The 16902-nt window shown below is 43.5% G+C and overlaps 1 protein-coding gene across 5 annotated transcripts in view; it reads right to left on the reverse strand.

Moving 5' to 3' along the window:
* The window catches only part of ITK (IL2 inducible T cell kinase), an 80439-nt gene that overhangs the window by 23141 nt on the left and 40396 nt on the right, over nt 1-16902 (reverse strand). For 3 of the 5 annotated variants that reach the window (XM_069968844.1, XM_069968853.1, XM_069968862.1), the window contains 3 exons: nt 5770-5874; nt 5001-5082; nt 2583-2711 (listed from right to left, as the gene is read on the reverse strand). In XM_069968844.1, coding sequence (XP_069824945.1) covers nt 2583-2711; nt 5001-5082; nt 5770-5805 — 247 coding nt within the window. In that variant the 5' untranslated portion in view covers nt 5806-5874. Of the gene's footprint in view, nt 1-2582; nt 2712-4516; nt 4587-5000; nt 5083-5769; nt 5875-12152; nt 12603-16902 lie in introns of those variants that run through there. The other 2 variants (XM_069968838.1, XM_069968870.1) reach the window with 2 other exon arrangements.

Genomic DNA, 16902 nt, shown 5'->3' on the forward strand with positions numbered 1-16902 from the left:
AGAAAATAAGTATTTCATACAATGCTGATTTTGCAAGTTTTCCCACAAACAAAGAATGGAGAGGTGTGTGATTTTTAGTGTTTTCCACTTCACCTGTAAGAAACAGAATCTATAAAAAAGAAACTCACATAATCACATTGTATGTTTTTAAAATAATTAATTTGCATATAAGTATTTAGTCACCGACCAACCCGCATGAATTCTGCCTCTTACACGTGTTTTGCTTTCCTCTGCTCTCATTATCTGTATTATCTGTCTAAGGACACCAGGGACAAAGTTGTGGACCTGTACAAGGCTGGGATGGGCTGCAGGACAATAGGCAATCAGCTTGGTGAGAAGGCAATTATTAGAAAAGATGACTGTCAATCTTCCTTAGTCTGGGGCTTCGTGTAAAATCTTGTCTCATGGGGTAGGGATGATTCTGTAAAAGGTCATAAATCAGCCCAGAACTACATGGAAGGACCTGTTCAATGACCTGAAAAGAAGTGGGACCAAAATCTCATAGATTACTACTAGTAACACATTAGGCCTTCATGGATTAAAATCCTGCAGGGCACGCAAGGTTCCACTGTGCACATCAGCACATGTCCAGGCCCGTGTGTAGTTCACCAATAACCATTCGGATGATCCAGGGGAGGCATGGGAGAAGGTCATGTGGTCAGATGAGACCAACAGAACTTTGTGTTTGGAGGAAGAAGAAGGGTAAGTACAGCCCCAAGAACACAATCCTAACCATAAAGTATGGGGGTGGAAACATCATAGTTTGGGGGGAGGACAGGACAACTGCACCCTATAGAAGAAAGGATGGATAGGGCCATGTATGCCATATGAGAGTTTGGCCAACAACCTCCTTCCCTCAGTAAGAGCTTTGAAGATGGGTGGTGGCTAGGTCTCCCAATATGACAATGATTCAAAACATAAAGCCAGGGCAACAAAGGAGCGGTCTGTAAGAAACGTTTCAAGGTCCTGGAGCTACCTAGCCAGTCTCCACACCTGAGCCCAACAGGCACCCTATAGAGTCCCATTGTATGTGCAGGTTTATTACTTTGCAGCCTTCCCCTTGTGTATAGTGGGTAGCTGTTCGCCAGTGTTTTCCACCCGTACGATCTTTCCCATACAGCATCGAGGCCACTGTTCTTATATTTTGGTGAGTTTCTTGTGCTCATGTAGATGAAGAAAAAAAAAACTGCTTAGAACAGCAACTTTTGGCTCGTCAGGAAATCCAGTCTAAAGACTTTATTTGTAATCTGTAACTTAATCTTCACCAACAAGCTATATCTCAATTTCATGCAAACAGCGAACCTTGGTTATCAAGACGTGGCATGAATTTTTTATTTTTTTTTTAAGAAGACTCTTGATACCAGTGAAGTCTTTGCTGGGAGGACCAGAAGTAACTTCCTCAGTGTAAAATCCCTTTTACTCGGGCCGATTGTTGCTAGAAATGATTCTTCGACTAATTATCGGCCCGTGTAAAATTGACAGCAATCGGCCGAGGAGCGGAAAACGCCTTCTTTTCGACAGATCGCATCTTTTGTACTACGGAAAAATAAATCACTATGGGCCAAATATCTCGATATCAATGCATTTAAATACGATAGCAATGCATTTAAATGGTTTAATGAATGATAGTTATTTTTCGTGCAACCCGGCTGGCAGGGGCATAGCGGAGGTTCATGGGGCCCCATAGCAAAAACTGTACTGGTCCCAATAAATTCTGTGCGCCACCCCACCCCATACTCACATGACTTGACGCAGTCCCATGGCGTTCCGTCCCCCTAGATGTCACTGGTGCGCCGGGGAGCTTGGAGAACCGAACACCAAGGGACTGCACCGGGTCATGTGAGTATGTGCATCGGGGAAAGGAGGGCTCTCTTGTGGCTGGAGGTACAATGCTGCCTCCAACCACAAGAGAGACTGGCAGGGCAGGGAGCCCTGCAGATGGGTGCTGCAAGCTGTAACCACCATGGAGACAGACCACGTTTCACGGGCCCACATGCCACACGGGCCCTGTAGCGTTGCATCATCTGCCTCCATTGTAGCTATGCCACTGCTCCATCCATGGTGCACTACAAATGACGGCCAATCTCACTGCAAACGGTCAAAGATTATTAGGTCTAAAAGGACCTTTACTCTATGAGATGTTCAGCGAGTCCCAAAGAGTTACATTAGGGAAGTGACCTCTGGTCCACAAACATACCGGACTGGTCATAACAGAGAGAAGCAGGGACTGGAAGCAGAATCGTAATAGGAAAAACAGAACTGAGTCAACACAGTGGCCAACATGAAGAGGCTATAAGGAACTTTTTCCCACCCACCAAACAATCAGTCTATACCGTTGATACATTCTCCCCAATAATGCCAGCATGATGGTATTGGGTATATTGATGATGTACCAATTGTGGCTCAGGCGCCACAGAACCTGTGAGAAGCAGAATTTTTTAACAATACCTTATGAATGGTGCCACGTTTAATGCAGATCAAACATTCCTGTTTTTAGATAGAAACTAGGTATGTGTATATACCATATGTATATTCATGCCTAACCATCATTATTAGGATTGGAAACATGCAGTTCTACTTACAGCCATTACTTGGATCATAGACAGTACATCCTGTGGCCATTTTTTCTGTCTGGCAACAGCATCTCCACCGTCCTTCCATCCAGAAGTTGGGGTGATACTTGGGAATCAGACATTGATTGTTCTTCGTCACTGGGTGAAGAGTTATAAACGTCAGCTAATAGCAACCATTGGAGACATTTTTGCCCCTGAGAACAAGCACCATTCCCGTCTGTTATTGAATACACAAGGCTGCAATACTATGGGGATGGATAAGGGTCGTGGAAAAGAGCGGCACTGGTTCTGGAACACAACGAGTTCGGCAAGTGGTAAAAAACATAACCTATATAACTATGTAAGAACTACACTATGGGATCACCACCCAAACCTCCTTTCTATTGACATAGATAGGACACAAAAACAAGTCATAAACTTGGCAATACAGACTGGCAATATTCAGATGTAGCAGAACTGATTTAGTTAAATGTTAAAGAAAGAAAGAAATGTTAAAGATCGCAACTCTAATTCCCAGGATCTGTGAGCTCTGTTGCTAAAGCAAGTGGTATGCAGAATTGCTGGAAGTCCCATAGACTTGCATTGCATGGAGTTGCTGGGACTCAGAGCTGCGATCCGGCCGCCAGGGTGAAATGATAGGTACTCTTTAACCCCTCAAGGCTTCATTCGTAGTGCTGTGTAACACCTTATGAGCAAGCATAATCCTTGTAGACCTGATAAGCAACTACTTAGGCATTGGGAAAGATGGCGGTCATGCTTTCACCAAAAAATTTGTGTAAAAAAAGTGACAAAATGGGGCTTTGCTAAACTACCCTCCTATAGACTTTAAAAGGATATTCCGCTCAAACATAACTTTTCATATGTTGCTGCCCATGGTGAGACTAACAATTCCTTCCATACTTGTTATTATCTATTCAGTCTCCTTCCCCCAGCTCTCAACTGCTGCTTTTTACTGTCTCCCCCTCCTCTCCACTCCCTTCTGAGACAACTAATGTAAACAAGTCCCTATCTGCAACTTTGTAATGGTGGTGGGGGGGGGGGGGGGGGTTAATCACAGTGAGTTCATCAGCAACTTGACTCAGACTATCTCTCCCAGCATTACAAAGATACAAAGTTGCAGATAGGGACATGTTTACATCAGCCGTCTCAGAGGGGAGGGGGGAGACGGAGAAAGGATCGTGCAGGTATGGAATTAATTTTTATTCTCCAACATATGAAAGGTTATGTTTGAGTGATATACCCCTTTAACTGTGCAGAACATACCATCAAAATGAAACTATAATTATAGAGGTATAATGGTTTTGTCACCTTTGTCAAGAACCTTGCTCGTTCGTGCTTCTACATCCTGTAGGACAAGAGTGATAGAAAACTATATGTACAGCCTTCTACCACATAGCAGCACATTGCAGGTGACGGCCCATTTAGAGTTTTTCTAGTCTGTCACTACCTAAAGGGGATGCTTATCTGCTATTTCCCTCAGATCATGTTCCTTCGTTGCTCTTTACCTCAGTTCCATTAGGGACGAACTATGATTTATAACTACAATTTATCTACAGTCCCTATGGGGGAGTCTGAGGTAGTCTGAGATACACCTCCTGTCTCATCATTGGTTCAGGCTGTTGCTCTTTCCTCTTCTGATTGGCTGCCATTTGTTTACACAAAGCCCATCCCAACACGTCAGTGCTGAATTTAATTACTGTTTCTATATGCCTGACATAGACATAATGGGGGAGATTTACTAAGGTTGCCCACCTGGCATACACCAGGTGCAGATTCTTTCCTTCTCCCTAGCGTACGCCAGCTTTCTGTGGCCAGGTGGGGAGGAGGCCGTACTAAGCCTCTTAGTAAATCCGGCCAGGGAAAAGGGGGCAGGGTTTTATTTAAAGGGGTTGGTCACTTTATAGTAAAATAGGTCAGTACAAAGTATTAATAAGTGTACTCACTGTATATACTGACAGCAGGTCCCTGTGTACCTCATAGAGCTAAAATCAGACTCCCCTTCACCAGGCTGGGCTGCCCTGCTCTGTTTTGTTTCAGTCCATAAAATAGCTGACATGGAGGAGCATGTGACCAGGCCCTGTCCACTGTGTCCTCCATAGACATATACAGGCTCAGTGGTGGACACTGGGGGGCGGGGCCTGGTCACATGCTCCTCCATGTAAGGAATCTTATGGACCAAAACACCACAGAGCAGCGCAGCCCAGCCTGGAGGAGAGGAGTCTGATATTAGCTCTATGAGGTACACAGGGAGCTGCTGTCAGTATATACAGTGAGTACACAGGGAGCTACTGTCAGTATATACAGTGAGTACACTTACTAATACTGTACACTGAGCAATTTTACAATAAAGTGGCCAACCCCTTTAAGACTGGCATACTCGTACGCCAGTCTTTTTTTAAATGTCCCCCCTTCATGCTTTAATCATACCTTCTTTTAGAGCCAGAACCCATTTTTCCCGACTCTGTTTATCAGGGGCAAAGATGTACAGGAAATAATTATCATGGACGACCTGAGGGGGGAAAAACATCTGATTTAGGGGAAAAAAATACTATCCAGCATGGTAAAATACAACTTTAAGGGGAACTATCAGCAGGTTATGTCCCTATTGTGCAGGAGACGCTGAGGAGGAAGCCATGTCTCTTACCTTCCTCCTCTGTGCCGTTCCGCTGCTGTTAGTCGTGTTCCTCATAGTCTAGTGAGACCGTTAGGGGCACTGCCCACCCCCATAGCGCCAATCCACCCCCGTCCAGCCCCTTTTTAATGATAATGAATACAGCGGGCCGGGGTTAGACTGCCACTATGGGGGTGGGCAATGTTCCTAACGGTCTCACCAGACTATAAGGAACACGACTAACTGCACCGGAACAGCACAGAGGAGGAAGGTAACAGACATACCTTCCTCCTCGGCACCTCCTGTGCAATAGGGACATATCAGTAGGTTAGATTCCTCTACGTTTTTCCTATCCGTTCAACATATCCATTTTTAATGTTACTTTTAACGGACAGAAAAACGTAGTCAACACTTTTTTTGTGTAAGGTAAAAAAATCGAAAGTCAATGGAAAAACGGATTCAAACAGATGGCACATAATTGCATCCATTTTTTTTCCGCTGCCAATATGTGGCCTGGTTTATATAAGATTGTACAAATCCACACAACACAATGGTTCCCATGTAACAAATCAGTCATAGTCTTACCTGGAAGGCGTACTTGTTCCTGCAGCCAATTGTCATATCTGTGGTCACTATTTCCACACACTTAATACGAGGCACTTCCACAAATCCTCGAAGACTTCGTACTTTCTAAAAATTAAAGGGTAGACAGAAATAAATATCAATCTATCTATCTTATCTATCTATTTATCTATCTATCAGTTATCTATCTTATCTATCTACTACCATCAATCTTATCTTATCTATCATCTTTTCAGATCTATCTGTCTACCTATCAACTCTTTCAGTACTTATCAGCTGATGTATGTCCTGCAGGAACTGGTGAATTCTTTCCAGTCTGACACAGTGCTCTCTGCCGCCACCTCTGTCCATGTCAAGAAATGTCCAGAGCAGGAGCGGATTTCTATGGGGATTTGTTACTGCTCTGGACAGTTCCTGACATGGACAGAGGTGGCAGCAGAGAGCACTGTCTCAGACTGGAAAGAATACACCACTTCCTGTAGGACATACAGCAACTGATAGGTACTGGAAGACTGGAGATTTTTAAATAGAAGTAAATTTAAAATCTGTAAAACTTTCTGAAACCAGTTGATTTAAAAGAAAACAAAATTTGCCACAATACCCCCTTAAAGGGCTTGTTATAATATTATTGTTATATTATGATGTTTATATAGTTTTTCTCCTCTCGCTCTTAATTCTTAATTCATTAACTTCCTAATAATGGCCCTGATTTACATTGTCTTGACGCATCACTGAACCGGTGACATCACCACCTCATTTTAACAGTCACCCTATCCCAATCACTGGCTTCAATGTTTAATAGAGATGAGCGAACCTGGAGCATGCTCAAGTCGATCCGAACCCGAACTTTCGGCATTTGATTAGCGGTGGCTGCTGAACTTGGATAAAGCCCTAAGGCTATGTGGAAATCATGGATATAGTCATTGGCTGTATCCATGTTTTCCAGACAACCTTAGAGCTTTATCCAAGTTCAGCAGCCCCAGCTAATCAAATACCGAATGTTCGGGTTCGGATGGAGTCGAACCCGAACCCGGTTCGCTCATCTCTAATGTTTACAGTTGCAAATACTGTATATTCCATGAATAGGAATTAATATGATAGAAAAACAATGCCTCTTTCTTCCAGAAACAGTGCCACCCCAGTCTTCAGGTTATGTGTGGTATTACAACTCCCCATTCCTGTAGATTTATCTAACACTGGTAGAAACAGTCCTGGAAACATCCGGTGACATCACCAAGCTTCTATCTTTATGAATGATCACCTCCTGCCCACGCAGGACGCAGGTCTAGCTATTGCTACTTGTAATATCCCTATATAGCTTTTATATTTAGAGAGTACTGTTCATACTCTCTGGTGTTACTTCCAGCTCACTGTTTTTTCCATCACACAAATTTCACCAGATCAGGAAATGTGTCAGCTATATGCTAAACATCTATCTATGCCGCCATGTGAGGTGACACGGTCACATAGCTTAGGCTAAAATTATAGTTTTCGTGTTTTTTACTGTGTCCGATGAAAAAAGGGTGCGCCAAAGAATATAATGTGAGGAATAGACCCATCAGGGGAGATTTATCAAACATGGTGTAAAGTGAAACTGGCTCAGTTGCCCCTAGCAACCAATCAGATTCCACCTTTCATTCCTCACAGACTCTTTGGAAAATGAATGGTGGAATCTGATTGGTTGCTAGGGGCAACTGAGCCAGTTTCACTTTACACCATGTTTAATAAATCTCCACCAAAGTGTATGGGGACCTTTGGACATTTTCTTCAATCAATGGTGTATGGCTGAACGATGAAGATGGTGTACGGCTGTACAATAAACCTTCAATAAATGACGGCTGATCGATCGTCCAGCTATCAGTTATATCTCTCACCGTACACGTTACGGTTTCATTGATGTTTGTATCTATGGAGACCCAAATTTCCAAATTAACAGAAGAACTCGCCACTGATCCGGCAGCAGGCCAGCATGACAGACACTTTAAGGGTGGGTTCACACGGGACAACTCGCTGCGAGTTTTGCAGTGAGGTCCGCTACGAGGTAAGGTCCTGGCAGGTCCCTGTGAATGTAATTCAGCACCCCCCTCATCGGCTCCCGCTGTAGGAATACATTACCTGTCTCCTTGTCCCCAGGGGTTCTCGGCTTCCTGCTCTGCCACCCTTTCAGACTGCTGCGAGTATGTATTCACAGGTACCTGCCAGGACCTTACCTTGTAACGGATGTCTCTGCAAAACTCGTCCTGTGTGAGCCCACCCTTAGAAAGAGTAACGTTAAAGTTCTAAAATGGCCAAGTCAAAGTCACGAGTAAAATATGGCCCTGGTCTTTGTTTCATGAAAGAGGTTGTCCAGGGACCTCTGTACTCCCCACCAATCTCTGTATCGGCCCCCAGCCTCTTTGTTATGAATACAGCCACGGGTAAGCACGTGGCTCTATAGGAATGAATAGAGCCACGAGTCACATGACCTACCCTTGGCCCCAGAGATCGTCAGGGGGTATTGAGATCGGATCAGTGCAAATGTGGACAAGGCAGATACACATCCGAATCCTGTCTATAGTTGTGGACATTATTACGGTTGTGTGAATAGAGACTTAATTTTTTTTTTCAGGTTTGTACAAACCCGACTAATCAGCATTTGAATCCCACTGTGTGGACAAGGTCGAGAATATCCATGTTTTCCAGGCAGTTGTGGAGCTGCAAAAAAAATTCTCCACACAGCAGGATTCAAATGCCGATCATGTTCACTCATCTCTACTGTCGAATCAATGATCGCCTGGTAAATGGCGCCAGCCATAACCAGTGACACTGGGCAAATGATGAATGATCTTTATGGAAACATTCTCAGAATATTCTTTCCTGAAAAATCATTTATGGATGAAATATCTTTGATGCAATTTTTTTTTAATCTGCCTGTTTTGAGTATTCACCCAAAAATTAGCATTATCCGGGATTTGTGGCCAATTTATCATTTGCACCTTTTAACTCCTTCAGGACCAGGCTAATTTTTGTTTTTTCCTCCTTGTGTTTAACCCCTTCGGGACCAGGCTAATTTTCGTTTTTGCATTTTCGTTTTTTCCTCCTTGTGTTAAAAAGGCCATAGCACTTGCATTTTTCCACCTAGAGACCCACATGAGCCCTTATTTTTTGCGTCACTAATTGTACTTTGCAATGAGAGGCTGAATTTTTGCATAAAGTACACTGCGAAACCAGAAAAAAATTCAAAGTGTGGTGAAATTGAAAAAAAAAAACACATTTCTTTTATTTGGGGGGACTGTGTTTTTACGCCATTCGCCCTGGGGTAAAACTGACTTGTTATATATGTTCCTCAAGTCGTTACGATTAAAACGATATATAACATGTATAACTTATATTGTATCTGATGGCCTGTAAAAAATTCAAACCATTGTTTACAAATATACGTCCCTTAAAATCGCTCTATTCCCAGGCTTATAGCGCTTTTATCCTTTGGTCTATGGGGCTGTGCGAGGTGTCATTTTTTGTGCCATGATGTTTACTTTCTATTGATACCTAGATTGCGCATATACGACTTTTTGATCGCTTTTTATTACATTTTTTCTGGATTTGATGCGACCAAAAATGCGCAATTTTGCACTTTGGGATTTTTTTGCGCTGACGCCGTTTACCGTGCAAGATCAGGAATATGAAAAATTAATAGTTCGGGCAATTACGCGCGTGGCGATAGCAAACATGTTTATTTATTTTTATTTATAACATGGGAAAAGGGGGGTTATTCGAACTTTTACTAGGGGAGGGGGCTTTTTATTAATAACAACACTTTTTTTTTTTCTTTTACACTTATACTAGAAGCCTCCTTGGGGGACTTTTAGTATAAACACTCTGATCTCCCATTAACATCTATGCTGTATAGATATACAGCATAGATCAATGAGATCAGTGTTTTATTGCTTTTGGCTGCTGCAGCCTAAAGCAATAGAATGCCGAGCTGGGATCAGCGCCATTACGGCGCAGACCCCGGCCGGCAACAGACAGAGATCGCTTCTCTGTAACAACGTCACGGGGGAGCGATCTCCCCACCAGACACCAGGGAACAGCTGCAATGAAGTTTTCAGATGCAGCTGCCAACTTTAACAGCTGCATCTGAAGACTTAAATAGCAGGCACGGCGATCGGACCGTGCCCGCTAATAGCAGCGGCCCCGGGCTACATGTTGCACTCGGGACCCCGGCAGTTCAGAGCAGGGTCGCTGCACGGTTACGTCCTCAAGCGGAAAGGGATTAAAAGTTGCAAAAACTGGTGTAGGCCTACTAGGTACCAACCTACACTAGAATAGTCAAACACATTAGACTTCTTGGTAAATGTCCCCCAATTAGTTAAAATAGATTATCCCAATTGATATCGCTAGGATATGATATACCAAGTAATATCGCTAGGATATGATTGATGGAGGTCTGACTGCCATGACCCCTACCGTTCCCAAGTGGCACTCTAGCAGCTATTTATTTTTAAGGCTGCTATGGTTCTTTGAAGTCAGAACCCAAATGTTCAGAAAGTAATGAAGCCATCCCTTTCTGAGGTGGAAACTTTTTAAGAAGGCCATATCTTGACCAAATAAATAGGGGAAGAGTAAAATTTGTTACGCTACATTTGGCCCTTGCACCAGAGCTGAGGCAGTACATGTGTACACCAACGCAGGACTTCTAAGACTTTTATGGATTTGGCAAGTTAAGCATTTTCCACTGACAGCAATAATGACATCACAATTCGACTTCCTCTTGCTGAAATCCCCAACAAATGTAATAGCGGAGATTCTAACATTTAGGTATTAGACAGGTAGGTCTACATGTAATTTGGGTGAGAGTGGAAACATTAGTCTTGACCACAAAACAAAATGGGTAGGTGCCGTTACGCAAAAGATGGCAAAGATAACTGTTAGATAAAGGATCCCGTTCCCAAATTGAATCGTATATATTGCCATTGAGCTTGGGTGATCAGCAGGTTATTTCCATGATGGCACCACTGGCACAGCTTTGGTGATAACTATTGGATCTACTGGATCCAACAAAAGACATGGTAGAGTATGGGTTGGTACATTTAGCAGCATGAAGCCAGATGGGCAAATACATCCAGAGTTCGCCATGTGTTTTCTGTATTAAAAAAAACATTTATTTTACCTAAAAACTGATAGACAATGGAGTTCCCTGTTTCCAAGCAAATATCATATTAATATATAAGCTTTGGACTAAAAATTATTTGCGTCAAGAAAATCAATGAAGCAATCATGGGATGTTAGATGGGAAAATGTTAGTATGCAAAGCCAAATACTATCAGACCCCCACTCTTAAAGAGTCACTGTCGTATTTTTTTTTTTTTGCAGAAATCAATAGTCCAGGCGATTTTAAGAAACTTTGTAATTGGGTTTATTAGCCAAATCTGCCATTATCTGCATGTAAAAAGCCTTTTCCCAGGTCCCCCCCTCCTTCCTCTTTTTCATCCACTCTGAAAAATCTGAAAATTGTGACTTGTTGCAGGAGACGTCCCCTGTCTGCTCTAGGGAGAGGGGAGGGGGGAGGAGGAAGGAGGGAGTTAGCCGGCGGCAGAAAGCAGATAACAGAGGATTACAGGCACGGAGCTGGGTGACAGCTGTAATCCGAGCTCAGACAGGTCACTGGTGATGGTCACAGGAGATATCCCGTGAGGGATTTGTAGATTAACTCTTTATTGTCCTGTTTTGGTCTTTTCTTTAGCTCTCTCCATAGGAGAACAATGAAGACAGGGGGGAGAGCTTCAAACTGCTTTTTCATGATAAAAATGCATTTTTCAGATAATAAACCCAATTACAAAGTTTCTTAAAATCGCCTGGACTATTGATTTCTGCAAAAAAAAATTTCACGACAGTGACACTTTAAGGCCCTATTACACGAAGTGATTATGGACCATATTTAGCATATAATCGCTTAGTGTAACATACGACAACGATCAGCCGACATGCACGATGTTGGCTGGTCATTGTCTTTCAACACATTGATACATCAACGATGAGGATAGCAGCGATATGCTGCTGTCGCTCTGTGTAATAGGAGCGGTGGCAGCAGACTGCCACTATCTTCTATGGGCTGCCTGGATGATCTAGCAATCACCCGGTCACTGGGAAAGAGGAGCAAGCGAGCGCTGACTTGACAGGTCGGCGCTCATTTGCTCCTCTGAATCGCCCTGTTAAAAGACCTATTGGCCAATGTCCACATCCATGGATGCCACGGTTCATGCATGTGCCCAAAGTTCAGACTGCAAAACAACAGGACAAATTATAATATGGTCTGGATATAGTTTTTAAAGCGGCCGGCCGCAACATCAAACCATGCCCTATGGGAACACATACGGAGGCCTTATTCTACCCCACCAACTTACCCCATTCCGATGCTCGTAATAGTTAAGTGAGTTGTGAGTAAGGATGAAGACCCTTGACTTGAAGTTGGCCGGAGACGTTCTCCTTTTCTGCTGTGACCTCTTTATAAGTAGCTGTTGTAATAGGACTGAACTATTCATCTGGAAGATCAACCACCGCTCCCAGGGTCACATGGAGACCCTGAGATGTCTACATAAGCATAATCCCTTTAAATCCACTCACGAGGGCGAACAATTAAATCCAAGAACAGACATGAGGAAAGTACAACACCTGGACACTGCGAGCTATGTGAGAAGAAAAGTTATCGAGAACAGGGGGTAAGAAACAGACGTAGGGAGCGGAGGTGGAGTTCGTGAAGTCTTATCCTCAGATCTCAGAGTGCAACTGTAACCACATCCTTGTTTCGACTTGCTTCTTCTGTTGGTCTCATAAATGTTATATACTCCTCATTCTGAACTCACTATGTGCACTGTATACTGACATCATTCTCACTTTAGGGAGAAAAACTCCTGACTCCAAATCCGGTCATCAGAATAAATCTCTGGGTCAATGATCCTTTACTACAACCTGTAACCTGTAATATTTTTATGCTCCAGAAATGTATCCAGGCCCCTTTCCACAACCACTTCCTCTGGCAGAGTTCTATAGACACCTTGCTCTTACAGTAAAGTGTAGGAATTGTGGCAGTAGCTGAAATTACCAAAAATCTTGGACTCTTAAGTTCAGGCCCTGTTGAAAAGAGCCTTTATTGTAGGCCCGAATCCCAAGGAACGCCTGTGGCTGGAACTATAAGGGACTATTGTGTCTGGAATCTGAGGCTTTCAGTACTGGGGTATTATGTGCAGCAGGTAAGGTAAGGGGTCATTCACTCATTCCGTGAATGGTCAGTAATTGTGGACGCACTGGACTTGGGAACTCCCGACATCATCATTCATTATGATGATGTGAGCTCCAAAATAGTTAAATCAATTTGGCTTCCAAAAATATGCGTCAAAGGAAAGTAATAAAATAGGCAGGGCTCATGTGAGGATTCGGGTGATGAGACTAAGCATGTGCGACACCAGCACTGCACACCTTAAGTGGATGTTCTGAAAGGGAATCAAAACAACACCAGGGGGCACCATAACAAGCAGATAATCACAACATTTAGACTCAACTTCCAATAATTGGTAATTTTCCTAATGTATGGCCACCATTCCCCACTGTAAACCACAATGCCTCATATCAATTCCTAAAATGCCAGGAGGCAAGTCTGGCAACATGCATTGATCCTCGAAAACAACCTTATGCCAACAGGTGGTTTCTAGTATACTCAGGCCCATATAGGCTGGGGTTTTCCATTGTAAAATTCTTAACCACTAACCTTACATCATCACAAGCAAGCATGGGCACATACTGGGAGCTCCATGATGCATTGCACTGCGGGCACTGGAAGTGGTACGCATAGTGTCTTTTTTATTTTCCCCCAAACCCTTGGCCGTAATGGTTTCCTCCCCCCCCCCCCACCAGACTTCTCCTTTAATATTATAAAAAAAAACACAACACACCAGCTTGCAGAAAATAGGCCATGTTTTATTTATGGTCGAACTTTAATAAATAAATAAAATAGATAAATACTTACAGGAAATGTTTTATTTTCAGTCTGACATAGGGCTCTCTGGTGACATCTCTGGCTGAGACAGGAACTGTCTCGGTTTTCTATGAATCCCCATAGAAAACCTCTCCTGTTCTGGACAGTTCGGCCAGAGATGTCAGCAGAGAGAACTGTGTCAGACTGAAAATAAAACATTTCCTGCAGAACATATAGCAGCTAAAAAGTATGGAAAGACTTAAAATGTGAAACGATGTGCTGCGAAAATGAAAAAAATTCAAATTTTTCACACATAAATGTTGGTGTAATTTAGATTTTTTCTTGTTTGCAAGGGGTTAAAAGAAAACATAAACCACTAATCATGTAGAGCAATTTACCCCGATTACAGGAATACCCCACATGTGGACACAAAGTGCCAAGGGGGTGCACGGAAAGCCTCCAAAGGGAAGGAGCACAATTTGGATTTTGGAAGCTGGATTTGGCCAGAATGAAGGACGAAGGCCATGTCGGGTTGACAAAGACCCCGTGCTACCAAAACAGTGCAAACTCCCCACAAGTGACTCCATTATGGAAACTACACCCCTCAAGGAATCTAACAAGAGGTGTAGTGAGCATATGGACCCCACTGGTGACGGGCACATAGGTGGAACACTGTTCTGTGAAAATGAAATTTTTTTAACCAGAATGTTGGTGAAAATTTGAATTTTTCATGTTCACAAGGGGTTAAAAGTGAAAAAAAAAGCAAAGTAGAGCAATTTACCCCAAGTGTGGAAATACCCCAAATGTCTGGATAAATTGCTGTGTGGATGCAGGACAAGCCTCCAAAAGGACTAAGTGCCCTTTTCAGGCCAGAAGGGATGACAAAAGCCATGTTCAGTTTACAAAGCTACCGTAACAGTGGAAACCCCCCAAGTGACCCCATTATGTAGACTTCACCCCTCCAAAAATGTAACAAGGGCTGTAGTGAATATATGGACCCCACTGGTGACAGGCACATGGGTAGGGATAAAAGTTAAAAAAACACTGCTCAACTGTCAGGCCAGTATGCTTTTCACATCGGTATTTTATGCCGACAAAAAGTCTGTCCTCCACTAGTTATGCAGTGTATGTCTCCTATGAAAAAAAAATTGAGATGAGCGAGTATACTTGATAATTGGGTTTAAACATCGGCATTAGAATGTTGCTGTCTGCTGTCGTGGAGAAGGTGAAGACAGCCCGAGTCCCGCCTGGAAAACAGGGATATAGCCTATGATCTAGGCTGTATCCCTGTTTTCCTGGCGGGACTTGGGCCGTCTCCACGGAGCATCCAGACCGCAGCATTCTAATGCCGATGTTTAAACCCGATTATCAAGTATACTCGCTCATCTCTAGTAGAGATTCCAATTTTCACACTGGTCAACTGTCAGACCAGTGTGACTTTCCATGTTGGTATATGATGCCAATATGGAAAGTCTGCCAAAAAAATAACAAAAACATAATTTACCTGAGGCAAGAATCGCATTTAGTCCATGGACGAGTGGTACGCTTTGAATCAATCTCCGATGCAGAGGCCTGGATTGTCGGGACAGGTGTCGCATTGGTAACATGTGTCCCTTCAAATACCCCTTTGATGACACACTGCATAGTTTCCGGGATCTTCCTTTCTTCCCAGAGTGAAGGACTAATCCCAGGAAAATGTTGGCCTGGCACAATACTGCAGTTCGAGGAGTACTTGGGCCCGCTTCTCATTGGCTTCCAAAGATTAGGGCTTTCAGTGCCACTTCCTGAAACTGAATCAACTTACCTGTGTGGCCAGCACATTGGTATAGTAACAACGCCGTTTGGACTGTGTGCACAGCCAGCTTCTTGTACCACGTCCTAGTCTTTCTCATGGCATTATATGGTTTGAGGACTTGATCTGACAAATCAACTCCTCCCATGTACCCATTGTAGTCCAAAACACAATCCAGTTTCAATGCCAAGGTTGTGGTACCTTGAACAGGGAAAGGGGTGGTACCATTACCATGAATGGTGGTCAAAATAAGGACATCACGCTTATCCCTATATTTGACCAGACACATGTTTTCATGGGTAAGGGTCACTCACCGGCCAATCATGGGTGATCGAGCACACATGGGAGGACTACAACTCCTCCCATCCGCAACGGTGATTGGTGCTGTCTTGGACACTGTTTAATTCCGGGATACCGGCCCGTAATATGCCTCGATCACTGCGATTGGCTGGTCAGTATTGACCAGCCAATCGTGGCGATCATCGTCACGTGAACCAGGAAGATGGCTGCTGTCGAAAATTTTGACCAAACACACGTTTAAAAGACCCGCGTACCGACACGGCATGGGTCCTTAATAGGTCAACAACTAGGGCTTGACCTGTAGTCCTGGCTTGACCGCGACGCTATGAGCCAAACCATCTCCGTTCTGCCTGCTCAAACCTTCCCACCGGATTCCAACAGCCAATCAGCTTGCTTCCTTAAAAATCTGCCTGGATACTGCACCTGGAAAGAAAACTCGAGAAGCCGGAACATACCAACTCACCTCCCAAACATAAAATATCCATAGGGTCCGAATGTGCCCATGTGGCTCCTTCACATGCATTACAGGGGCCCTATAGCATGAGCACATACCGGACCACTATACAAAACGACACAACACACCAACTTGCAGAAAATAGGCCGCAGTGTTTTACTTATGGTTAACGTTCAATTAATAAGATAAATATTTGATAAATTAAAAACTTTACAATAAAACATATTAGCAAAAACATTCCCCCCAGCCCTAGCAGCCTAAGGCTGGCCTGGTCCCCCACAAACCACAGCCTGTAAGCCCGTATTAAAAATATCAATACCTATACCTGAAAGGTGAACTCCATCCTTCCAGTACAAACCTTTAACAAATCCCTCTAAATCCATGTGCCATTCAGCCTGGGCATGAATTGTATCATCCCTCTGTTCAGACATTTCCAAATCCTAGACCAAACTAACTTTGGGACCGTCTCCAAGCGTAGCACGTGGCGGAAGGGCCGATCTCAATGCTGGAAAAAAAATGGGTGAAGAAACAGTATTAACCTTCCCAACATCATTTCCCCACCGCATGAATTACAATGATGTCTGGGGAAGGTCAAGACATACAGTTGGTCTAACTCTTCCCGATCCACAAACTCAA

This window comes from Dendropsophus ebraccatus, chromosome 1 (genome assembly GCF_027789765.1).
Source record: "Dendropsophus ebraccatus isolate aDenEbr1 chromosome 1, aDenEbr1.pat, whole genome shotgun sequence".
Classification (NCBI taxonomy): Eukaryota; Metazoa; Chordata; class Amphibia; order Anura; family Hylidae; genus Dendropsophus; species Dendropsophus ebraccatus.